The 26,162-nt window shown below is 58.9% G+C and overlaps 1 protein-coding gene across 1 annotated transcript in view; it reads left to right on the top strand.

Annotated features, from left to right (window-relative positions):
• Positions 1-155: 155 nt before the first annotated feature.
• Positions 156-26,162, top strand: part of LOC124235188 (glutamate receptor ionotropic, delta-1-like) — a 217,297-nt gene continuing 191,290 nt past the window's right edge. The window contains exons 1-2 of the mRNA XM_046652797.1: positions 156-345; positions 2,559-2,714. Coding sequence (XP_046508753.1) covers positions 267-345; positions 2,559-2,714 — 235 coding nt within the window. The 5' untranslated portion in view covers positions 156-266. The remainder of the gene's footprint in view (positions 346-2,558; positions 2,715-26,162) is intronic.

The raw sequence follows: 26,162 nt of genomic DNA, 5'->3' as shown, positions 1-26,162 counted from the left end.
CCCCGCCCCGCCGGCCTGGGCTCGGGCTGCCAGCGCCGCCGCAGCCGCCACCGGAGCGGGAGCGGGAGCCCGACCGCGCCGGGCTGGGCTGGGCTGGGCTGGGGCGGGCGCAGGGCGCAGGGGCGGGCGCGCGGGGGAAGACGCACGGGCGGGCTCGGCTCTCCCGGGGAGCGGCCCGGGACTGCACCGGGACCGGCGCCTCCCCGCTCCGCGCTGCCCTCGGCCTCGCCCCGGGCCCGGGCGGATGAGCCGCGCGCCGGGGGGACATGGAAGCGCTGACGCTGTGGCTTCTCCCCTGGATATGCCAGTGCGTGTCGGTGCGGGCCGACTCCATCATCCACATCGGTGAGCGCGGCGGGCGGCCGGGCCGAGGCTGGGCGGGGGCACCGGCGGCGTGGGGGGGTGCGCGGCGTCCAAACTTGGAGGTTCCCCGGGTCGAGGGCCTCGGCGGGCGGTGCTCCCCCGAAGGGCCGCGCCGCTCCGAGGAGGGGCTGTGCACGGGCCGCGCCGCGCTTCCGCGGGCTCCTCGCCGCTCCCCGGGGCTCCAGTCCCCGCGCGGGGGCCCCGCGGCCTCTGCCGACACTTGGGGCCGCAGCTGCGGGGAACCCGGGGCTGGACGCGCATCCAGACCTGCGCCCCTGGAGGGGCCGTCGGCGGGCTCGGGCCAGCCCTTGCGCGCAGCTCACAGCAGCGGGGGGCAGGGGGCGGGCACGGCCCGGGGTCTCCCCAAGTTGGCAGGGCAGGATCAGAGAGGCCCGACTGGAACCCTGTGTGAATGTGGGTGGGTGGGTGTTGTCAGCGTGTGTCGCTGTGTGTGCGCGCCTGGGACCGTGTTGGTGTCGCTGCGAGAGGGCGTTGGGGTGTGTGAGGCCATCCGAGCCTGTGTTGGTGCGTGCACGACTGTCTGTCAGCCTGTTAGAGTGGACACAGTGTCTGCCTGTTCCCCCGGTGTGTGTCTGTGTATCTCTCGGTGTATGTGTGGGTGTGTGTTTATCTGGTTGTGGCCACCGCAGCCCCATCCCGGACAGTCCCAGAGTTTCCCGTGGTCCAAGTCTTGGGGGCCGGCAGACGGTCCGGGTGGTGGGAGCCGAGGCGAGAAGCGTGGGCGGCGGCGGGGGTGGGTGGGTGGGGAATGTGTGCGCGCGCTGAGCGGGAAGAGATGGATGGAAGGAGAGAGCCGAAAGGGAAGATGAGCTAGAGGAGAGGAGGAGGGGGCGCGCGCAGGGGGAGTGTGTGGGACTTGGTAGCAGCATGCGCGGAATCCCGGGAAGTTAGGCCGGGTTGGGGGGCTGACAGCGGTTGCTTTGGGGGAGCCCTGCAGTCGCCTTTCCGGAAGTTAGGAAAGACCGGCGAGCACCGAGAAACTGGGGGTTGGGAGGCGTGAGAAGGCAGGGATAATGGGACCGGCGGGGATGGGGAGGGGTGGTGGGGGACTAGACTTGGGCTGAGTGAGCTGCATCGCCCCCCCGCAGGGGCCCGGGGCCAAACCCGCTTCCCGCCTGGTGCGGGTGGGGTTCTCGGGCCTCACGGTCAGCACTGCGGTTCTGGGTGTAACGTGGAACCGGGGCCTCTCCCCTCCCACCCAGCCCCCAGCTCGGGAGATCATCTAGCCCAGCCCTGGGACCGTGGGGGACCCTCCGGGCCTGGCGAGGGGAGGGGAACTCCAGAGTTGCCCAGGCTGTAGGGCCAGGCTCTGGCGAGTCGCACCGACCTCCGCTAGAAGCGCAGAGTCGGCCAAGGCTGTGCTAAGCGCGCAGAGGACCAGCTGGAGGCCGCCCTGGAGGGGCTGTTGGCAGTTCCAGAAGGCCCTCTCAAGAGCGCCTTTTTCTGGGCTCCTCAGCCCTGCCGGTCAGAAAGCAAGGGGTTTAGGGGACAGTCTTCCCCCCACCCCAACATACACGCAGGAAGAAGAAGTGGGGAGAGATGGAGAGCAGGAGGCGGAGCCCGGAGAGCCAGGCTGGGCAGCGCTGCGCGGGAGCGAGGCTGGGGTTGAGCCGCCGGTCATTTAAGGCCCCTGTGTAAGGGAGCCTTCTGGCGCAGGAAAGCCACTGTGGACCTGGCTGCTGAGCTCTACTCCGAGGGAGAGGCGCCGGCAGAAGGGATCATCATTCCATTTTGGAATTGGGGCGGGTGACACTGCCTTGTGGGGGAACTTTCTGGCTCCCGGGATGGGACTCAGGAGCCATGTCAGTGCATTTGGGTGCTGCCTGAGGCCACCCCAGCTTGGCTGGGTCCACTATGTGGGGCGTGGCTAGGACGTGAGGTGACTTGGTTGTGAGACGTGTGTGAGCTGGTGGAAGCATGTCAGCGTGCATGTGTAACTCACGTCAACTGTGTGTACCCGAGCACTGTGCGTGGGGGGCATATTCCCCTGCTGGGTGATGAGAGTGTTAAACTATCCTGTCAAGCTGAAACCTCAGTCCATAACTCCCACCACCTGGCCACCAGCTGTTCTGCCAGCACCATGACCCCAGGGCCAGCGAGGGGCTGGGGGTGGGGTGGAGAGGGCGAGGGAGGAGCTCCGTTCTAGGCCTGGCTTGACCCTTCCTCTCCTCCAGGTGCCATCTTCGAGGAGAACGCGGCCAAGGACGACAGGGTGTTCCAGCTGGCCGTCTCCGACCTGAGCCTCAACGATGACATCCTGCAGAGCGAGAAGATCACCTACTCCATCAAGGTCATCGAGGCCAACAATCCGTTCCAGGCTGTGCAGGAAGGTGAGTGGCCGCGGCCTGCGAGGCGGCGCAGCAGTGGAGACCGGCGGGGTTGCGACGGCTCGGCTGCGCGGAGACCCCCGTGCGCTTGGGCAGCTGCGGTGCCATACACGGCGCGCGCGCCCTACCCGGCCCAGCAGAGAGGTGGCGCCGGGCCTGCTGTGTGCGGCGGGACTGGAGCGCAGAGCCTGTGAGCGCGGCGAGCCCGGCCCCTTGCGGGGTTGTGCGGCTCCTTTCCAGCTTGGTGGGCGCGGGTGTGCACCCGGCGCTGGCCGCGCAGGCGTGTGTGGCTCAGGGCCGTCTTTGTTTCTCGAGTGTCTGTGGGTGGGCGTGTCTGCGTTCCGGGTACTTGTGTCGTTGCACCTCCCCTGACCCCGAGGGGCCGGGGTCGTCTTCACTGCCAGCGGAGGAGCGCCCGGTGCCGGAGCGCGCCGCCTCCCCTCTCCTGAGCGCAGCCCAGTACGCGCGCATTGCGCGCCCTGCGGCCCCTCCGTGCCTGGGCCTCGGCGTCTCTCCGCCCGCGCTCCTCCTCTGGGTTTGGAAGAGCCGGTTTCTCTGTCGCTGTCCCCGCCGCGGGCGGAGGCGCCGCCGCCTGGGCCGGAGGTGGGCGCTGTTTGACCAGGAAAGGAGCCGAGATGGACCAGGCCCGGCTGCGGGCAAATCCTAGCCCGCGCCTGGGCCGCTGTGATCCGCAGCCTCAGCCTCGGGTCGGGACTGCGGGCGGGCGGGGTCAACAGGTGCGCGGCGGGGAGCTTCGCTTTTCTCTCCTCTCCCCTCTCCTTCCCTCCTCCCACCCAGCTCGCGGCTGGGCTCTGGAACCTGAGTTCCTCCCTCACACCACCTGCTTCCTGGTCAAGGCCTAAGGCTCTCTGCGCCCCTGACATCAGCCCAGCCCTGGTCCCTTTGCCTCTCTTCTGCCTTGCTGCCCATATCCATGGGTTGAACTCTGAGGCCCTCGCCCTGGAGTGCTGAGGATGGAGAGGCACGGCTGGTGGCACGGGATGCAGGGAGTCCTCCCAGGAGGAGCTGATGGGGCAGTGGGTGTAGGGAGGAGCGGGGCTGGCTGAGGGCTCCAGGCCAGCTGTCCCTCCCCGGGTCTGCTGGGCCCAGAGTCCCCTGCTGCCATGGATTATAGGTTGGCCGCAGGTCTCTTGGGTACCCGCAAGGATAGGGTGACTCAGAGAAGGCTCTGGTCTGGGTCCAGAAGGTGGAGCTGGGGAGACCTTTGTGCTGGAAGGGTTGTGCTTGGGAGTCACCTATTCCTGGGTGCAGCAGGGAGGGAGAAGGTCCAGCTCTGGGGCCTGAAGGTCCAAGGACGTCTTGAGGTGGTTGTTCAAGCTGGGGTCCTGAGTGTGTTTGTGGTGGTGGTGAGTGGGACGAGGCTGGTGTCGCCCATCATGGGAACTGCTGCCTCTAGCCTTGGCAGATGTCCGTTATCTGATGTCCAGTGGGGTACGAGGAGGAGGAATCCCTGTCCTACTTGGGTGGCTGGTTGTGTCTCACCAGCAGTCCCTGCACCCCCGTACCCCACCCTGGACTTCCTTTCTGTGTGCCCTCCTCACAACTCCTTGCAGGTGCATGCGGTGGGCTCCAGCCAGGCGAGGGCGGGGCCTCCTTAGGCAGGAGTGACCCTAATTGGGGTGGGGATCTAGGGTGACACAGACTTTTCCAGTTCCATGCCACACTTTTTACAACGCCTCCTGCTCCCTTGACACTGTCCCTGCAGACTTGTGTCTGTGGACGTTCGTTCTTTGTGTTGGGGAGCTGAGCACACAGAACACATAGTTCTTGCACCGGGGGGCTCACAATGTGAGGGGACCCTGCCTGTGTTCCTTACACCGGTTTGGCTCTCGACCATCTCTGTGGACATACCTTGCTTCCACCGGCTCCCACCCTGCAGTGTGGGGTATTCCGTGCTCATTCATTTTGACCCTGAATGATGCCTGTCCACCCCCATCAGCAGTTCCCCAGGGACTGAAGATGATGCTCTTGCACAGGTGGCCGTCTCAGGTGGGCAATGCACGTGGGTAAACTGGGCAGCTGGGCCCTGTGGGACCTGGAGTGCGGGGGTCTGGAGAGGTCAACTCTGTTAAAAGGAGCAGCTGTTACACAGCTTCAGCTGATTTTGCCATTTGGGAATGAAAATCCTAGTGTTATAGATGTGCTCTTTTTTCTTTTTTTTTTAAAAGAGGAGCCCCTGATCTGGACTTAAATGTAAAATTTGCTTTTTAACTGATGTCAACTAATCAAGCCATTTAAACAACACAGTACAAGCCAAACAACACATAGGTCTGGGCTGTTCAGCCCTCGAGCCCCAGTGTGTCTTTGTCCTGGAGGCACAAGGCTCCACCAGGGGCCTTTTCTGGTTGAGACTTTGCTTTCCTGGGTCTCAGTGTCTCTAATCGGGTAACTGGGAAAGTGTCCCAGGCTCTAAGGATGGCAGGCTGACAGTCTCAGAGGGTGTAAGAGTGAGTGTGTGTGTATGCCCAGGACTGGGGAGTGGGATTGTGATGGCTGACTGTTGTCCAGGTAAAGGGGATACTGGCCAGGTGTTGTGGCCTGTCTGCTGCCCAGAGAGTGTGTGCCGGGTAAAGCTGGCTTACGCTTGCAACTTCTGAGCCGTGTGGGCAGAAATTCACACTCTTATCTGTGACCTTGTGCAGCCCTTGGATGTGTACAAGGGATGGGAGGAGCCAGCCCCTGGAGGGAGGGTCTCGGGGAGTGCCCAGCAGTGCTCAGAGGCTCCTTCTCTCTAGCCTGGGGCTTGGCTGGGCAGGTGCTCAGCTGGCTGGGTGTCCTTGCTCCTGTGCTTTATGGGGTACTGTCCATCCCATGGCGTGGCTCTGCTTGACGGATGCCTTATCTCGCTCCTGGGTCCGGACAGTCATTGCACCAGGACACGGGTGGTAGACACAGTCTGGGTGGGAAAGGAAAAGACTCCCCGGGGAGTGGAAGTGACCAAGGGTGAAGGGCAAAGGCAGACTTGGCTTCAGTCTCCATCGTGGACTGGACCAGCTCCCACTGACCTCCCAGTGCATTTGGGGTTGAGGTGATGCTGCCCCTGTTTTGGCCTGAGAGGCAGCACCAGGCCAGGATATGAGCTTGGCTGCTGGAGCCCAGAAACCAGGTTCAAATCCCGTTTGCCTCACGTGCTGTGTGACCTCGGGGTCTCTCAGCTCTGCTCTGAGCTTCTGTTCCTGTTGCTGTTAAACGGAATAATCATAGTACTTGCCTCCTGGGATTATTGTGGGGGTTAAATGAGATGAGACATGTATGAATTGTCTGCAGGAGGCCTGCGATAGGTGTTTGGTAAACACGAATTCCCTCTCCGTTCCTTGACCCCACAGTGAATCCATCTCAGCTTCTCTTGAGGCTGTTGCTATTTTCAGCTGCATCATTTCTTAAGCTAGCGAATTCCTTGAGAGTGGACCCTAACTGACCTTTTCATTTCCAGCTTTTTATTTAACTTTTTCCCCCGATTATAAAAAAAAAAAACATTGCTACAATGAAGCATGAATTAATTTAAAAATGTAAAAAAGAAAAAGGGCAGTGCATGCTCATTGTCTAAAATGTGGAAGGTGCAGAAAAGCATCACAGGACAGAACAAAATTGTTCTGAATCCTACCACTGTTATTTCCTTCTAGTCTTTTTTCCCCCACTGTATTTTATAAATGCCGAGAGCTCTCATTCTGTTCAGTCGTGTAACCTGCTTTTTTCATTTAACATATTATTGGCTTTTTCTGAAATCACTATGAAGTATTTGTAAACATTACTTTTAGCAGCTGCATATATTTTTCAATATTCAAAACAACTTATTTTTTTTTTAAATGGGATCATTTATGCTGAGATGTGCTCAAGTATTACTAAAGAAAACAAGAAAGTCTACTTTGATTCGTTGGTCCTGAGATTTATATCTACAATTTCTTCTGGCTGAATTTGTCCAAGCTCCTTACAAACTGCCTTTTAAGACAGTTGGTCAGTTTATGTGAAAGAATGGGTCACATTTAATGAAATATGTATTTGATGATGATTTAAAGTTAGCAAATGATAACACGGATGATATTTACATCTCTAAAACGTATCTTAGATTTAGTTGGCGAAGTCCATATTAGCAATAAGTGTGAAGATTTGTCTTCTAGGTACTAGGAAAGATCCTAATTTGTTAAAAAAAATTTCATAGTGTTTTAAAGTGCCTGCTCAAGTAGAAGACTGGATAAATTCATAAATGCATAAAAGGACTGGCTGAACGCGAGTCTGTTGCGTTCATAGTATTATCGTTTCCTGTAAGTAAAAGACTCAAGTTATTGGTTATGCTGTAGCTATATCTGTCATAGAGTGGAAAGATAACAATTTAGGGAAGAGGAAGCAAAAAGGAATGTATGCGAGGCAATATTCCTTATAGTTACAATAAGCACAAATGCATTTTAGGAAGACAAGGTAAAAATCACCCAAGTATAGCTTGGTGTTCACAGAATAAAACAAGGAAACAATGAAATAAATTGAGACTAAAGCACAGGGAGCTGGTCGATGGCCATCTGATGGTCTTGGTCAGTTTATACTGGTCACTGCTCGGTGGTCACCCTGCCCCTCATGTGCCATGCTGGTATATAAACGTGCTGCTAGATGGGCTCCCTCCCTGAGCTTTGATGCCTCTGGCATCTTCCTTAGCGTCCCTTCAGAAGGATGTGGTCACTGAGGCCGTATCCATGCAGCCCCTGCTGGCAGACCCACCCTTCTCTCTGGGAGCGACTTTATTGGTCCCTGGCCCAGAGACACTGTCAGGGTCTCCCTGAGTGGGATGTTAGTGTCATTAAAGATGCCTGTCGGCCTACCACCATCATTCCCGTCCACTCAGCGGCATTATTTTTCTCTTGGTGCTGAAACAAATTTTGCTGTAAACTTAGCTGGTTGAAAATGGAAGTTTATCATCTTACAGTTCTGCAGGTCAGAAGCCTGCCATGAGTCTCCCTGGGCTAAAATCGGGGTGTCAGCAGTGCTGGTTCTTTCCGGAGGCTCCAGGAGCCTCCAGGGTCCAGAGGCCGCCTGCCTTCCTCTGCTCCTGGGCCCCCTTCCTCCATCTTCACAGCCAGCAGGGGTGGGCGGGGTCCTTCTCACAGCCCTTCCGTCCTCACACCTCCCCCTCCATCTCTGACTCTTCCGCCTCCCTCTTCCCAGGACCCTTGTGATTCCACTGGGCCCCCTGGATCAGCCAGGATAATCTCCTTATCTTAAAGTTAGCTCATTAGCAATCTTCATTCCATCTGCAACCTCATGTCCTTGCCATGAAGCCTAATATAGTCACACTTCTGGGGTTTGGGATGTGGATGTCTCTATGGGCCATTATTTTGCTATCCCGTTGGCACACCTGTCGGTGTCTGTCGAAGCCAGTGCATGTTGTCCACTCCCACTTTCTTCTACACGGATGACTGCCCTCTTGCTCGCTGGGTAGCACCCTCTCATCTTAGCCAGACCTGCTAGAGTTACTTGGGACGCACGGCCATGTTTCCGTATCTACTAACTCGCTTTGGAGATGCACGCTGTAAGGCTGCACGCCTCCCAAGACTTCCCTGTGTTCTCCAGTGACACACCGTCTTCCTCCCCTGGGCGCGGAACCTGCTTGTGCCTAAGGAAGTGCCTAGAGGAATCTGCTTCTTGAGTAGTCTGACTGTAAGTTGGTGCCACCATGCAGGCCCATGGCCTCAGTTTTCTGCCGGGGCAGGTTCTTCGAACCCCCCTCCTTCCCTCGTCCTCCACCCTGCCCACCTCCAGCCCAAGGTGGGGCCCCTGCACAGGTCAGCCTTAATTGCCTGCCACACAGAGCTCTTGTGGCTCCCCCAGGGGCTGCTGCCAGCGATGCTTCAGGCTGGAAGATGGCCGTGGCCACGGCTGTAGGTGCTGATGGCCCCTCGCTAGAGTTGGGCTGGGGACGGGGAACCATCTAGTCCCCCCTCGGGACTCCTCACAAGCCTGTGGCTGTGAATGGAATGACTTCCATTTTCCCTTAGCTGAACTCACAGGCTTCAGAGTTCTCCATCATTCTAGGCTCACTCCTGTGTGTGCACACACATGCATGCACACACATGTACACACACACTTTCTCACTTTATAGATGATGCTCCTGTCCCACCACGGCCTCATATTTTGGAGTCTAGAGGCTCCCTTTTAGTCTCCCTATTGCCGTGGCCTTGCCCCCCACATTGGGAGGCTGGGCTTAACTGGCTGTGAACAGATGGCGTGTCACGCCAGGTGTGTGGGCAAGAGGCCAGGGGTCTAGGAGGCACTTATCCTCGTGCTGCCTCTGAGCTGCCCCTGTTCCCATTCCAGGTGACATGGGAACTTGAACAACCTCCCAGTCTCAAGCTGCATGTTGGGCCATTTCTCCAGATTTTTCTTGGAAGACAGCTAAGGCTGTCCCTTAGCACTCAGACCCACATCTTGGAAGGGCGGACAGATTCTTTCCAAATTCTTGTAGTGACCAGGTCAAGATCCCTTAGTCTTGTCTCCCCTGCAGCCATCTTCCCTCTTTGCTTGGCCTTTTCACTACCCAGAAAGTGCTGTCATCTAAAAACTTGGAACATTCAGTCTGCACTGCTTGTTCCCAGATCATTACTAAGCCGGTCTGACCCCAGCTGTGAATCCCTTTGGACTTGGCTAACCAGGGGAGTGCCTGTTTCCTCCTACCCATTGGTTTTGCTCCATGATTCCCTTTGTATCAGTCAGGATAGACCGAGTTATGCTGCAGTAACAAACACCCCCAAATCTCAGTGGTTTAACATCACAAAATGTCATCTCCTGCTCATGCTGTGTGTCCATCCTTGGTCGGCTTGGAGCTTGGCTCAGCATGGTGGCTCAGTTTGAATATTGCTAGTTGCTGTGCCAGAGGGAAAGAGAGCTGGGGCTGGGGAGGAGCTTAGCCCGCACGTGACGTGCATCACTTCTGCTTATGACTTATTGGCTGAAACTAGTCATGTGGTCCCAGCCGGTCCTAAGGATCCAGGAAGCACAGTCCTATGATGCACCCAGAAGGGAGAGACCTGGAAATATTTGGTGAACTACCCAAATACCTACTACCCTCTCTGTGTCCGAACAGTCCCCTCATTGCCTTGGTGACTTGTTAAAATGACAACAGCAACAAAGAAACAGAAAGCCAAAACACCTGTAGGTGCTGGATCCTGGTGGGTCCAAATCCTTGGCTCCCATCACTTCCCCTTTGCCCACTCACTTACTGTCCCTCTGCTCCAGAAAGCTCTGGGCAGCCCTTTGGTGTGGTGGGAAGTCAGGAGCCTGGGTCCCCAGCCCTGGCTCCCTGTGGCCCTGTTCCTCCCACAGGCTCCCCCTGCCTGTGCCCCATGGCCTCCTCGCCCTGCCTTCCCACACAGCAGCAGCCCTCTCTCTTGCTATGGAGATGGCCTCTTTCTTGAGGGGTCTGGCCTCTGACAGGCATGGGGCCCAGGAAGGTGCTGGGTCCTCCAAGGCCTTCCTCCTCACCTGAAAACTGCCAGTTTCCTGGCTGATGGCTGTGGGTCGGGAAGAGAAAGACCCAGGTCCTTCCTTCAGGCCTGAAGTGCAGGCAGGTGGCTGGGAGTGATTAGATGGCCCCCTTCTATCTGTTTCTGGGCCCAAGTGGTGGGCGGGGCAGGCTCCAGTGGGTGAGGCCAGGGGCTGCCCGCTGGGGGCCCAGCTTGTTCCTTAGCCCAGGTGGTGCCTCCTCATCCGGCCAGACCTGGGACATGTGGCCCTGGCCGGCCCAGTCTACCCAGGTCACTTCCTTTGCATCAGTCCTTCGCCAGAGCCAGACAGAGGCCACCAGATGCTGCAGCTCCGTCTGCCTGCTCTGGGCCTGTCCCTGGCTGGTGCTTGGCCTGGCCCTCCCATGCCTCGGCACCAGAATGGACATGGTGCCCAGCAGCCCAGTTGGGGGTAGGGGGCTTGCCCTGGACAGACTGGGGTTCCTATCCCTGCTCTGCTGTTTGACTCTGGGCAGGTCACCTCGGTGTCCTTGACTGGAAGATGGCAGTGCCAACACAGAGGGCAGCCGTGAGGGCCAGTTGAGGAAGTGCGCTATGTTGCCTCGCCAAGGGCCAAGCAGAGGGGTGGGGATGGCTGTCGTGTTGCCAGCCTGCATGGCCTCAAGGGGCTCCTGGCTCCTTTCAGTTCCCGCCCTGGGCTGGGCAGCCTCCCCCAGCCCCGACATCATGTAGCACAACTTGGAGTTGAGTCCTTTCGTTGCTGGGTATCCCAGGAGAGCTGGAAAGGAGCTTGGTACTGATGCTCTGGCTCACATGGAGGCAGCCTGGAGCCTCCTGTGTGGCCGGGGCTCCGGAGCCTGCCGATGTCGCCGCACCATATAGCAATCTTGCTGCAGCTCTGCTGCTCTGAACATGCAGAGTGGCCAGAATCTGGCTCCCAGGAGCTGGCCACAGGGCAAGCATAACTGGCTCTATTTGATGGAAAGGGGTCAGGCGGGTCCGGGTTCAAATCCCGGCTCTGTGACTGATTAGCTGTGTGGTCTTGAAAGGTCACTCGCTCTCTCTGAACCTCAGTCTCAAAGTCTGTGGAGTGGGGCTGCCTCGGGGTTGTGGTGATGGATCTAGAGAGGTGATGTCTGTCTGGCAAGAAGGAGGCTGTCGGTAAGTGGCAGTCCATGGGGGCGCCCAGCAGAGGTATGCTCCTCTTCGTGCTGGGGTTAAGGGTGTAGGTGGGAGCATAGCATGCTTGCTAGGCATTTGTCCTCTCCGTGTCCTGGCCACTGTTTGTTCTGTCTTCTTGGGCCCCTGCCAGGGGTACATGACACCCCTTGGTCTCTGGGTGCGACCAGCCCTCAGGTCAGGCAGAGACATGGGCCCTGCAGGCTGGACCCCTTCCCCAGCCTGCCCTTGGCTGGAGCTCTCAGCTCAGCTGGTCCCCGTGCTGGCGCTGGCCCGGCCTGGAGGCTACCCCCTCACTCTCCCTTTCCTGCGTGGCTCCCCTGCTCGGTGCAGGGGCCGTGCCCGGGGGGTCGTGCCATGGCTCTGCCCTGGCCTGGGGCTGGGGGCTTTCTCCCGTCTTTTTGTCTGGGCCCCCAGAGGCACAGTGAGGGGGTGACGGGCCATGCTCTAGGCTCTGGTCCGAGACCTGAACTGGCTGCTGGGCTGGGCTCCCAGTGCTTGTCTCAATGGTGCCCATCTGGGGGCTGGCGCCAGATGCTGAGGTGGCTGTGACTCGGCCCCAGGGCCCTTGCCGCCTTCCCTGTCATGGACGCAGACGTCCCATGCTGCTCCTCCTTACTCGGGGGTGGCCCCCAGCACACCTGCCCTCACTCAACTCACCCCCAGGGCTCTGGGAGTCCAGACAATCTGATGGGCCACCCTGACTGCTGCAGGCCGCCACCCTGGGCCTCGAGCTCTGAGGGGGCGTCTCTCCCTGTCACCGAACCCCAAGCCGGAGCCTCAGCTTGGGGCTTCCCCTGCAAACCTGATGAAGACTCTTGAGGGCTGAGGCCTGACCCGCATGTCCCACAGCGCTGAGCTGGGGCTGCTCAGGGCGCGTATGGCCAGCATTCCTCCAGGGACAGGCAGGGGCAGGGGGCGTGCTCCTGCCTCCGAGGGAGGGTGTGTGGTGGGCAGTGCCGAGGAGGGGAGGCTGTGTAGGAGGTGGAGCAGATCCTCAGGCATCAGTGGGATCTGAGCAGAGCGCCCCTTCCCTGCATGTGTTTGTGTGTGTGCAGGTGTGTGTGGGTATGTGTGTGAGTATATGTGAGTGTGTGCATGTGCATGTGCTAGTATACGTGTGTGTGAGAGTGTGTGTTTTGTAGACACCCATGCTGCAGGTTTAGCAGATAGAGCCAGTGGTTCCAGCTGCTGCCTGGAGCCCCTCTAGGCCCCGCCCTCTTCCCCTCCGCCTGGGTTTCCTTCAGGTCTCAGTCAGATGCGGCATCCCCAGGGAGCCCCCCAGGGCCCAGACAAGGCTGGCCCTGCCACGTGCTCCCCTCGCCCTGTGTTTGGCAATGTCTCTGGGAGGCTGTAGGCTGCGAGAAGGAGGGACTCCATCTATTTGTGCCCTGTTGTATCTCAACTCTAAGACAGCGTGGTTCATGGGGCACACTCAATAAATATCATTTCCCCTCCCCTCCTGGACACATCTGGGCTGAGATGTGTGGTCCTGACCCTGGACCCCCTGGAGCTCACCCCAATGAGATGGTCATGCTGGTGGTGGCCACTTGACTTGGCCAAGGTCAGGAGGAGGTTGTGCGCAGCAGCCTGGGCCCTCCCTCACTGGTGTCCCCTGTGGCACCTTGGCATCGTGTCCGTGGGATGAGGGTGGGAGCAGCCCTCCTGTGGTCCCATCCAGGAGGGTCAGCCGACATCACAGGGTTCTGGTGTCCAGAGGTGGGGGAGGGCCCCACAAGGCGAGGACCAGGCCCAGGGATGTCCAGTGTGCTATGGACTGAATGGCTGTGTGTCACCCCTCCCCCACTGCAATACATATGTTGAAGCCCACCCCCCGCAGTGTGATGGTATTTGGAAGGGGGGCTTTGGGGGTCATTAGGTTGAGATGAGGTCTTGAGGGTGGGGTCCTCATGGTGGAATTAGTTATGCAAAGAGACCAGAGAGCTCGCTCCCTCCACCACATGAAGACACAGCAAGAAGCTGGCCCTCTACAAGCCAGGAAGAGAGCGCTCCCCAGGAACCGAATCTCCTCGATCGTGGACTTGCCAGCCTCCGGACTGTGAGAAATGTCTGTCGCTGAAGCCACCCGGTCTGTGGTGCTTTGTTATGGCAGCTGGGCTGACTGCGACAGGAGGGGATGGGTGGTTGGCAAACCCTACCCTGGGGCCAGAGGCTGCATGGAGTGCTAACTGAGGGAGTGTGGACCAGCCCTGCCCCTCCAGGGCCTCAGATGGGCTCCCTGTGCCTCTGCGGATGCTGGGTCTCATCGCTGACCGCCGTCGTGCTGAGCGGGGGTTGTCTGCCCCCCACGGCCCTGTAGATGACAGCCGCTGGGCCCCTTCTGTACTTTTTCAGGCTGCACATCTCGGAGCCTGGCTGTTTCTCACCCGATTCTCTTTTGGATGCGTTCAATCGTCACTGCCCGCTTCACACACAGCGTCCCCGATGTGCCTCGACAGGGGGCTTCACTTGCAGACCTCCACTTTCCTGCCTGTCAAATGGGGACAATGGCACCTCCCCTAACAGATTGTCTTAAGGACCAAAAGAGATAATGTCTGTAGAGGACTTAGCCGGTGCCTGGCACCAAGGAGGTGCTCGGGTAAACGGGAGCCACAGTTATTTTCCTCACAATGTCGTCTGACCAGGCAGAGGGAGAGTGACGGTCTCTGCTTGTTCTGGATGCTCCGCTGATGTTAATGCACCTTGATCGAGTGCTGGTTCTCAGCATCGCCCTCCCTGGGGTCCTGGGGGAGCCTCTGGTCCTCTGGCCCTGGCGCTCCTGCTCAAGAAAGGGTGATGCATCAGACGTCCCCACCCGGAGCGTGTGCGGTTGGCTGTTTGACTCCACTATGCAGCTTTACATTGACGCCTTGAAAGTCCAGTTTGCTCAGAGCTTTGTGACTGTCACTCATGCCTTCCAGGGGGCTGGCTCTCCTTCCCGGCCAGAGCCAGCCTGCAGGGGGCCTGTGCTGCCTTCGCTCTCTGAAGAAATGCTCCAGGGGCCAGCCTGGTGGTGTCGTGGGTTAAGTTCCTGCGCTCTGCTTTGCTGGCCCAGGGTTCTCAGGTTCAGATCCTGGGCGTGGACCTACACACTGCTCATCAAGCCATGCTGTGGCTGCATCCCACTTACAAAATAGAGGAAGATTGGCATGGATGTTAGCTCAGCGACAATCTTCCTCGAGCAAAAATAGGAGGATTGGCAACAGATGTTAGCTCAGGGCCAATTTTCCTCACCAAAAAATAAATAAAAAGAAAAAAAGAGAGAAACGTTCTGTGGGCTAGGCCCAGCCCAACCCTGCCACTAGGCTCCCTGCCTGCTCTGTGGCTCGACGCCATGCCACTGAGCAGCACCCATGGGACACAGGGGCTCATCAGGTGGGCATCACTGACATGCCACCAGTTGGCTGTGTTTCCACACCTGACTCGGTCACACGCACTGTTTCTGTCCTTGTGCATGCTCTTGTGGACGGGACTCAGCACGCTGCTGTCTGCTGGGGGCCTAGAGCCCTCTCTGTTCCTCCTCCCTTCAGCACAGAGGACTCACAGACGGTCGCCTAGGCGGTGCCACCCAGGGAGGGAATGCGGGGCGCCTGGCAGCCTTGTTCTGCTATAGGCCCCTGGTGATGGCCTGTGAAAGGGCAGAGGTGTCGCTGGTACCCAGCTGCAGCTCTGGGATGGGGGAGCCCAGCAGCTCCGAGCTTGGTGGCGAGTGGATCTGCCGACATGCCCACCAGCACCCCTTCGACGGGCGCTCCAGGGGCTGGAGCCCATGTACAGGATTGTGGCCGCCAGCCCCGCTGCGCTGGCCTCTGAGGCAGCAGGAGCCAGACCCGTCCTATGAGCAGGGGCTGGAGGGCGTTGATGTGCTCTTGTTGTTAATGGTCGAAGCCTCATCAGGAGAAGCCCGGTGGGTCCGAGCGTGTGGCTGCTCAGCTCTTGTCGAGGACGTGAACCTGCTTAGAGGGAGGACGGTACCCACTGATCAGCACCGGGAGAGTTCTAGGGGGCGGGGTATGGCCACATGGGACTGCATGCTGGCCCGCCCCAGTCACGCCTCTTGGACACTGCACATATGCACAGACGTGCACTGCACACGCCAGCTCGGGCACCTGCACGCAGCCCAGCAGGGCATCTTCTTGACGCGGGTATCTGGCCGGGCCCCCAGGGTCACGGCCTGCAGGGTGTTGCCTGTGTGCAGCATTTGAGTTCTCGTGGTCTGGCCCTGGCCGGGTTTCCAGCCTGGTCCCTGCCACATGCCCTGGTGCCCTTGCTGTGCCAGCACAGGGGGCCTTGCCCTCCCCTGACTGCATCTACCCACTTGCCCCCCTGCCTTAGTCTTCCCATCACCTTTCAGTCTCCTGCTCAGTGTGCTCTTCAGGAGGCCTTCTCTGGCTGCTCTGCTCCCTTCCTGGGGGGCCGGGCCTCCTCTTTGCTGCCCTGCTGTCCTGCACATCTCCCATGTGTCTTAGTTTGGTGCCTGTGAGGTCTCTGAGCGCAGGCACCCTGAGCTCTGCATCTCAGGACTCCGAGGCACTTGCAGGGCTGGAGCGAGTGTTTGTTGAGTGGCTGTCTGACTGTACCTATGGCACATACATGTGTGGGCCTGCCAAACACATGGGAGGGCATGCCTGGGTGTCCTGACGAGCTGACAGTCACACATCTGTAGACAGGCTGAGACCTCGGCCCCCCCTCCCCACACTGGTCGGTGGTCCAGGGATCATCCCCCCAGTGGCTTTCAAGGGCTGTGCTATGATGACCCTCCTGGGACTGTGGCAAGATGGCTTAGCCATGGTGCCCTGGGGTGTGTGGCAAGTTTCTGCCTCTCCCGGCCTGGGAGGAAGTTGTTGTCCCCTATGGGTTTGTGGAAATGCTAAATAGGACCATCTGGGAATACCATGCCCTACCTCACATAGGGAAGCCTGCTGAGGGTCTGAAAGCACCCTCTGTACTAGCCACAGTCATCATGTGGGCATCGGAGAACCCCGTACTGGCCTAAGCAAGACGGGATATTTATTAGGCTTTGTAATAGGTAAGACCTGAAGGTGTGTAACTTCAGGCATGGCTGGATCCAGGGGCTCACATGGTAGCCCTAGGACTCTGCCTCCATCTCCACACCCTGGTCCCTGTCCCCCTTCCCCAGGCTTCCTTCTCAGGCAGCCTGGTTCACTCAGGGCCCGGTTGTCCCTCCCTCTTTTAGGGAAGAGCGGGACTATTTAAAGTCTCACAAGGGTCCCAGCATGCTGCTCATTGCCTGGCACTGGGAAGGCCTCCTCCCCAAATCAGTCCTGGTGCCAGGGGAGTGGGATGCCCTGACTGGCCAGGCCTGAGGCCGCCCAGCCCCTGAGCCCAGAGTGCAAGGGGCAGAGCGGACGAGGGGGTGTCCCCGCGGAGGAGAGGGGCTGCCGGCCCGCAGCACTGGCACCCTTGCACCTTCCCTTTGCCACCCACAGGGAGGGAGAGCAGCTGCTCCGTGCGGCATCTCTGCCCATGGGGCACTGGGGACTGGGATTGGACTGGAAGCCCTGGGGCCACCCCCATGACAGGACGTTCCTATGCAGCAGGCTCCAGGAGATCCCAGACCGTGCTGTGCCGGGTTGAACCCTCTCTCTGGGGTGGGTGGGGTTAGGAGGGGGAGGAGCCAGGCTCTGAGCTCTGCCCTGTGTCCACTCGTGGGCCGTGGGCCAGGGGACGGGACTTGGGGCTGGGCAGTTCTGGAAGGCTTTCTGGGGAGGGATGCGTGTGCTGGCCTGAGCCGGGGGGGCGCTCAGAGAGAGGGGAGCCTGTGTGCCAGGCACGTGGGGTGAGTGAGCTGAGCTGCGGGTGGGTGTGGGGCAGTGAAGGAGTCGAGGCCAGCTGGGTGGGCAGGGGCAGGAGCCTGGGAGGAGGGGAAGGCGACCTGGGGCCTGAGCCCACCCCTCCCCCACGGGATGTCTGAGGGTCCCCGTGCGTGTGGAGTGACCTGATCTCCCTTTGCAGCCCCAAATCCTGACAGGAGGCAGGGCCTAATCTTCAGGAGGTGCAGCTCACTGCCACCTTGGCTCCTGCAGTTCTTGGGGTGACCGCAGTGCCCCCGCGGCCCCACTGTGTGCATCGGGAATGCCCTGCTTGCAGGAGGAGGGTGGGGCACAGGGGCTTGGCCTGACGCACTTGGCCCCCAGTTTATAGGTAGCCAGGATGCTCTTGGCCTGACTCAGCTTTCCCCACCAGGGCGGGTCTTTCCCATCCCCATGCACCTAATGTCGCCCGGGGGCTCTGCTCCCTTATCCCGATGGCCCATTTGTGACCACCCGAGAGCTCACCCAGATTCCAAGGGAGAGGGAGGGGACAGGGCCGGCAGCCAGACACCTGGCTTTGCCCCACGCCCCAGGCCGCCCTGTTCATCCTCTGTCCCAGGGGAGGGGGGGACACTGCCCCAGGCTACTGTGCACCCCAGGAGGCTGGGCCGGCCACTGCAGAACTGGGAATGCCAGGAGGGGCTGCCTTATCGGCAAGGGCTCCCGCAGCCTCCTGGGCAGTGTCTGCCCCTCTCTGAACATGACTAATTGAGTAGCAATCCTCCACACACTGCGACGTAGAGCTAGGCTGGCCTAATCTCGTTAAGGAGTCCCCTGACAGTCTCATTAGGCGGCTGGCTGCTCAGAGAGGTTTATCTCTGCCCTGGGGTGGTTGGGCCCCTGAAGGCTGGCCCTGGGATCAGGCCCCCACCCAGCTGCCCTGCAGACACAGGCCGGGGCAGAGGCGGGGCTGTGCAGCTCAGAGGCCACCACTAGTCCTTACTTAATTGGTTACGGTTTACTGGACGTAATGACTTTAAAATTATTAATTCAGCTGGAGAAAGCAGGTGGCGGAGGTCAAGGAAGAAATGTGAGCCTCCTTATGGGGTGTGAGGCTGGCCAGGGCTGAGGGGGTGGTTTCTAGTCTGGCCAAGACCACTCTCTGGGAGAGCCCTGGCGGGCTGCCCATCCTGTGTGCTGGGGCCAGGAGCTGGGTGTGGCAGGGACAGGCGAGCGGGCTAAGATTGTGATCCGTGCTACTTGAGAACAAAGCCAGCCAGGGACTGTGGGAGCACAGATGTGGTGCCCAACCTAGCCTGGGCTTGGGAGCAACCAGCGGAGGCTTCCTGGAAGAAGTGACTCCTGAGCTGAGGCTTAAGTGGGGAATAGGGGTTTGTCAGGTTCAGAAGGGAGGCAGGCACTCCGGCTGGTGGAACAGCATGAGCAAAGGCTCAGAGGTGTGAAACGGCAGGAGCTGAGCTGTCTGGGGTTGCTGGGCATAGGTGGAGGAGGAGGGTGCTGACAGCCTGGTGAGGTCTGCCGGGGTCTTAGAGTTTCCTCTCTGTGGTCCTGGCAGAGGTGGCCCAGGCTGTGGGGACTGAGCCCCTAGGGCAGGCAGGGGGTACAGGATGGGGACCATATAGGACACTTTGGGGCCCAGAAGTGTATACCTAGATCAAGGCCTTGAGCAGTGAGGGGAGAGGCTCATGGGGATAGAGACACTCAAAGGGGAAGTTGGGGTCCCCCCCGATACCCCATTCCCGGAGGCCTCCGTGTTCTGGGCTCAGGGGCAGAGGGCGGGGGCTTGTCCTTGAGGATCCCACACATGGAGCAAGCCCTTCTCGGAGGTCTCGGGGTTTCTGCATGGCGTGGCCCATCCCTGTGACCTGCCTCCTGCTTTCCATGCCCCTGGTGCCCCTTGGGGAGGGGGAGAAGAGGGGCAGGTGCCAGGCTATTCTGGGAATGCCACCTGGCCCCATCCTGGGGGGGGCGTAGAGCAGGGCCCAGGGCCCCACCTTCCTGCTGGTAGGTGTGGTAGCCCTGGGCTTCTCTGTTCTTGACCACCCAAACCGGGCTGTCCTTGGGGTCACTTTATTACATATACTGTTGATGGCGACGGCTTATGACCAGAGTGCCTGCGTTTCATAGACGCCAAAGCCCGAGGCCCCCGCCCAGGCCCAAACCAGAGCCTGGGCCCGAGGCAGGTGTGCGGAGGTGCACGTTGGAGCATCGCTGGCAGCACGACCCAGGGAGCAGGGAGAGCCGGTCCGAGCTGGTCACTGCAATGGGCGGCCAGCCTCCTTCTCACTGGGGCCGTCCAAGAAGCCACACAGACTGCCCCTTGGGTTGTCCCCCTAGTGAAGGGAGAGGGGCTGTTGGTCCACCAGCTCGTGAGAGAGGCCTGAGGGGCTTCCTCCCCCGTTCCAGGTCTGCACTGCGGCTCGGCTCCTGTGGGCCCCTTTGCAGGGGAGGCACATGCTGCCCTGTAGACCTGCACGCAGCTGTCACAGCAGTGTGACCACAGGGGTGTGACGGGGGCCACAAAAGTTGTCTAGAGACTCGCATTCTGCCAGACGGGTTAGAATGACCCAATGGTGAAAGTGCAGGCATCAGGCGGGGACCTTCCCATGTCTGGAAAGTGTATCTTACAAGTATACTTTGGTCCCCAAAGAGGCTGGTGTCGGAAGGGCTGGTGCCCCGATCCCCCCTCAGTGCCTGGTGGCATTGATGGCCTCAGACAGCCTCAGAGGCAGCAGCTGGCTTTGGTTTGTCCCTGATCCTCCTCCAGCCTCTGGCCCAGTGGGGGCCTCATAGGCCCTTGGTGGAGGCAGGGTGGGGTGGCAGGAAGTCCCTGAATGGCCCTCGACACTAGATGACCCGGCTGGGCTTGAATCCCTCCTCTGCCTCGTGTTGGCTGTGTGATTCAGGGCACGTCCCCCTTACATTTCTGAGCCTCAGTTTCCTCATCTGTGAAATGGGGACACTCACCTCTACCTTGAAGCTTGTTTATCAACTCCAAAGGAATGGTCTCTATATGGGGTCTGCACACAGTCAGTGCCCCTTCATTCCCTGCCCACATGTCTCCCAGGGGCTGACCCTGTGCTGGCCGGTGTGCTAGGCCTGTGTGAGCACAGCAGACCTGGTCCCCATCCTCACGGATCTCACACAAGTGTTGGTGGCCAGGCTCCACCCCAGAGGTGCTGATGTCATGAGCCTGGTGGGGCCTGGGCAACAGTACTCTTTAAGAGCTCTGTGAGTGGGGCTGATGTGCAGCTGGGACTAGCCAGTGCACGCCGGCCCTTAATGATGGAGAGAGGGATGCTGAGGGCTGGGCGCGGCCACCCAGACTCCCTCCTGGCTCATGGTGACTGTCACCGTTGATTTCCTTCATCACAGCTCCAGGTGCGCTCCCTCCAGTTCACACTGAATGCACACTTCTGTCTGGGCCATGGACCATCATTTGGTCCAGCCCCCTGTCCCAGGCCCCTTGGTTGTCCCTCCCAAGACACTCTGCTCTGGAGTTGAGTAGAGAGAGGACAAGGGGGACCAGCCATTGCTAACTCAGAGACTGGGGTCTCCAGAAAAGACCTCCCTCACATTGGCTGATGTGGGGACCACCTCCTTTTCCGACTCGGGCGGGGGACCTCAGCCACCAGATGCCGCGTATACCCAGCGAGCTCCGAGCTGAGCGGGCTTACATTCTCTGTAAGAATATCTCTCTGCAAGGAACGTTTTATCTCATCTTATCAGTAATGTGAAGCAGCAGAGTGGTGGTATGTGCACGTTCTAATTCATAATTTCACAGTAATTTAAAAAAAAACTCAAGATATTGGTTTTTCTTTCCATTAGTGAGATGGTGGCAGGCGGTAAAGCCGACTGTCTTTTTATAATCGGATTTAAATTGTTTTAATTATACAGCCCATATTCTCCCAGTAACATACCATCTCTGTGAGTTAATGGGCTTTGAAATCTCCCTTTGTTCTGTACACTGTAGATACAGATTTTTTTTTGTTAAATGATTTATTTTATATATAGAAATTCAGAAAACTAGCTATGAGGTAGCTTCAGATGAGGATCGGGAGGTTCTCTTATGTGAGAAGAAGGCAAATAAATGTGTGCCGAAAACCTAGCGCAAATTCCTGGATGGAATGCTGAGCATTTCCAGCCTCCAGAAGAGGATTGTGAGAGCACAAGGGACGTACAGAGCTCTCAGCGTTGCTCTGACCACGGCAGAGAACATTCGTGTGCGTGTAAATTCTTCTGTTGATCCTGAGGAGGAGAATGTTCATTCATTCATTTGTTCATTTCTTGAGTGCCTACTGTGCGCCTGGCCTTGAACTTGGTGATACACAGCAAGGAGAGTCATGACCTTTATCCTGAAAGGGCTGGTGCCCTCCTGAGAAACATTTATATATGTGATTCTCAAGGAGAACCGGTCCAGTGGTCAGCGCTCCCTCTGATGGGGCCGCTGGGCAGGGCTCACAGAGCGCAGGGCCTACCCTCTGCTGCTGCTCGCTGACCCTGAGGCGGGTACGCTGCCGTCTGGCTCAGGATGTCCCTGGCATGGAAGCAGCGTGGCTCCCCAGGGCTTCCTGGAGGGTAGGCTGGGCCAGGCCACATCTCCTGGGCTCCAGACCTGGGGCATCCCTCCGCCCTGCCCACCCCTCTCGGTCCTGGGGGCCTGGCCCTGTCTCAGGCCCTCCTTGGGTATCGATTAGGGCCAGCCTTGGCTCAGTCGACTTCTTAACTGAGTGGGGCTGCCCCAGTCAGGCCAGTCGAGTGCCCAGAAAAGACCCCTGGATTGATGGCCATTGGTGGGGGACCCAGGGGACGGGGTGTGTGGGATTTGGCCTCCTTGGTTCCCCTGGCCTGGGGCTGAGACCTCCCTGGGATCAGGACCTGGCTGGTCTGGCAGTGCTGTGTGGCCTTTGTGAGTTGCCGCCCTCTCTGTTTCTAATGCTGGCTGTGGCAGTGTGTGTAGTGGTGCCTCTCCTGAAGTCGCAGGGGGATGTGACCTCCAGTGGGAGGGCAGTGCCACCTTTCCTTCTCCAGTGCTCCCTTCTTGTCCCTGCTCCTGGAGTCCACGGGCACTGTGTTTGGAGCCACGTCGACTAAGGGTCTCTTCACAGTAGTGTGGGGAAAAGGCCAGAATCTCCTCAAGAGTTCAGGGGTCAGCAGGGGTGGGCAAGGCTCCGGAGGCCAGCTGCCCCTCGCCCACACCAGCCCCTCTCTTGGAAAGGCCCAGAGTGGCTCTTCCTTACAAGCCCTCCCAGCATAGACCCTCAAGCCCAGGAGCCCCTCCCACCTCACGACAGATCTAGAATTAGTACCTTAAAGACTCAGAAACCCCGGCATAGCATCCCAGGCTAAGATGTTCCATGACAAAACCCTGGGGTCCAAACCTCCATATCGACTCCTGGGAATGAGAGCTGCAGACTCGGAAGTCTCTGGGCTGGACCCTCTGATAGAGAACCCCGGACCCACACCTTTGAAGCCAGACCCAGCTCCGGACCTCAGCCCAGAAGATGGGTGCTGCCCCACTGCTGGAGGCACCTCTTCCACGGATGTAAACGCCCGGCCCACAGGGAGGGACCGCATGTTGTGACATGCGACTGAGGTTTTGTGACACGTGGTCTCTTACAGTATGTCTGGTGTTTAAAGTAAGGGATCCTGGCTCTGGAAACTGTAAGAATGGGGATGCTCAGGCTGAGGGAAGGCTGCCCACCATCTCTGGCTGCAGAAATGCCACCTCTCTGGTTGAGTGTTACCCTGAGCAGGCCCTTCTGGAAATGTGTCGGGGGAAGGGTGGGGGGCAGTGTGAGCACCCAGAGCTCCTGGCTGCTGGTGGGGATGTGGCTGGCCTGGGGCATCAGCCAGGCTTCTCTGCTGTCCTCCTTCTTGTTCAGTCGGGCAGTGGAGGCCCTGGGGATCCGTCAGCACATCTGCTGGGATCTGTGGGTCAGCAATGGGATTTACTCTCTATCCTGAGAGCACCCAGCTCCCCTTATTCTTGTCTTTCAGGGGCTCATGTTGAAAGATGGACCTGGGGGATCAGGGTCCCTGGTGGAGGTGACATCATAGGTGAGGACTGAAGGATAAAGAAGACTTTGCCAGGGAAGGGATGGGGAACAGCATATGCAAAGGCAGAGAGGCCACAGGGCAGGGGCCCTGGAGGAAGTTAAGGCAGGAGGGTGAGGTGGGGAGTGGGGAGCTTGCCGAGCCTGAGGGGGAGTCTGGGAGGCCCCCGAGAGTTTAGAGGGTTGGAGGAGCTGGACTGGTTTTGTTTGCTATAGGGTGTGGATGGGAGAGGCCCAGATTTGAGGGGGGCGGAGGGGGCCACCTGTAGTCCTCAGCTGTGAGGGGCCTGAGCTGGGGTGGGCTCGGGGGAGGCAGAGAATGCTGGCCTTGCTCTTCCTCCATGGGCATCCTCCATGCATTCCTCCAGGGCCACCTCCTCCAGGCAGCCTCCAGTCCTCACCCCAGCTGCTCTGCTCTTCAGCCCCTGCAGGCCCTGGCTGCCTTAGAAGCTTCAGGGGTCAGAGAGTTCTTAGCCGTTCTTTTTTTCCTTCCTCCTTCCCTCCTTGCCTTCCTCCCTCCCTCTCTAATTTTTATTTTTATCAAGTGATCCATGCAGATCGTTTAAGTGTGGTTTCCATTCCACCTCTCGACCCATGTCCCCAGAGCCTTCTGATGGCTGCAGGGGGCACTCTCCCTCAAAATATGTGTGAGGCTCCCTATCACCTCCCGCAGCCTCTGCTCAGAACATCACCACCTCTAAGAGCTCCCCCCGACCCTCTGTTGGGAATTTCACCCTGTTCCCCGTCCCATCCCTGGCACTCCTGACCTTGCCCTGTTTTTCTCCACGGATCTCATCTCCTTCTAATGTGCCATTCACCTACACAATTGACCTTATTATTGTTTGTCTATGCCCATCCCAAGTGGAAGCTTTAGGCGGGCAGGGTTGCTGTCTTTTGGGTCCCCCATATCTGGCACAGTGCCCGACACACAGCAGATGCCCAGTCGGTGCAGCTTGCATGAACCACCGAATACCTCTGACCTCCTCGCTAGACTCCAGCTCAGGACACCGTCCTGTGTCTTCCCAAGAGACCCCCAGTGGCTCCTCGACACCTCCCTCCTGAGGTCACCTCCAGTCTGCTGCCTCCCAGCCTTCCTCCTCCTCCTCTACTCACTCCCTTTTGTTGCCATGGGTTTCTCAGTGAGGTGTGGCTGTCCTCATCACTGCCTGCCAGGGTGCCCCTGAGGCCAGCTCGGGGGGGCCCCCTTCCCCAGCCCAACTTCTTCCCCGACGTGCCTCTTGCAGCTGCAGTTCTGCTTGCCCGCCCTGGCAGCGGGGTGCCACGGGAACTGCACACTCCTGGGAGCTGCAGGTTAATTACTGCGGCTGCAGCCAGTGCTGGGTAATCCCCGAATCCATCCCCAAGGGCAGGGGAGTGCCCGCCCAGCCCTCCTGTGCAGGGCTCTGTGTGCCCGGGCGGGCCTCTGCCAGCCTCTGCAGCTCCTCCTCCCCTGCCTTCCCCTGCAGTTCCTCCCAGGGGGCTCTTCTCTGCAGGGCAGGACTCCTGGGGGGCTCCTAGGAGGTGCCCAGTTGCAGTACTGCTGGGGCATCTGTTCACTCCCGCAGACGGTCACTGGAGTCTCGTCTGGGCAGGTGTCGTTTTGGGTGCCAGGGTGGGTGGTGGACACGGCAGGTGCATGGAGCTCACCATCTAAGGGAGAGAGGGGGTGAGAGACAGCACCTGGAGGTAGACCAGCTGGGTTTGGACCCCAGCTCTGCCACATACCAGCTTTTGACCTTGAGTAACTTCCTTAAGCTCCTTGAGGTCCACTTTCCTCATCTGTAAAATGGGGATGAACATGGCACCTGGCACCCAGGATGTTTTGTGAATTTAAATGCACACAGGTTGCTAGGAGGTGCTCAGAGAAGGTGGCCCCATCTGCATCCCAGACACACATCAGGGCAGCAAGTACCTACTATGTGCTGGGCTCTACGAGGAATGCAGAGGTGACTGCCCTGGCCTCAGAGTTCCGGGCACAGGTGAGAGGAGGAGGGGGAGGGCAAGGTGACAGAGTAACAGAGGAGTAGGACAGAGTGGAAAGGTAGGTACAGGTGGTCCTGGGGCCAGCCAGGGCCTCAAGGGGCCTGGAGAAGGGGGCCTGTTATACTGGCCTTTAAAGGTTGGGCTGAGCTTGGCGAAGAAGAGCAGGGGAGGCACCCCGTGGCTGTTGGGGTGGGTGTCATCGTGGGGTTCTGATGGCAGGTGGCCCTGTGACATGGGAGGGAGCAGCGAGCTTCCTAAATGGATGCCAGACAGGGCTCCTTCAGTTGTGCAGGACAAGGATTGAGCTCATCATGGACTTCCCCAAAAGGGGACTCAGGAGAGGCTGGATCCTGGGTTTTGAAGTGGACTCTGGCTCTGCCTGACTTTATTCTCTTGCCAGCCTTCTTCCATATGTCAGTCTCTCTTTCTGCTTGGCAAAAATGCCAGGGGAAAGAGATGGATCCCTATTCACTCCAAGTGAGAGCAGTGCAGAGGACTCTGATTGGCTCAGCTGGGGTCATGTGTGCATCCATGACCAATCAGTGCTATCAGGGATGAGGGCATCCTGATTGGCTCAGCCTGAGTCATCTGCCCATCCAGCAACCAATCAATGCTACCAGGGATGGGAGTATCTTCGTTGACCAGCCATGTCCCTCATTCATCCCCAAGACTGCATGGAACTGGAAGAAAAAGCTCCCAAAGGGAAAGAGAAAGGCTGTCAGCAGAATAAGATGAATGAGTAAATGCACTGGTCATTCAGAACTCTAACTGCGTGGCCACGACCAGGAGCAGTTCCACCTGTCCTCGTGGATTCCTCTGTTGTCCTCACCATGCTGTTTTCAGGGCTGCCCTGGGCCTCCCCGACTGCTGGGGAGCCCCCTTAGTTCAGGACAGCCCTGGTCACCTTTACAGCTCCAGGGAGGGTCTCAAAGGTGGGTCAGGGTTTCCCCCAGACAGGGGCTTCTGTGG

This window comes from Equus quagga, chromosome 2, assembly GCF_021613505.1.
Source record: "Equus quagga isolate Etosha38 chromosome 2, UCLA_HA_Equagga_1.0, whole genome shotgun sequence".
Lineage (NCBI taxonomy): Eukaryota > Metazoa > Chordata > Mammalia > Perissodactyla > Equidae > Equus > Equus quagga.
The sequence above is the reverse complement of the archived record's forward strand: the minus strand, read 5'-3'. Positions and strand labels throughout refer to the sequence as shown.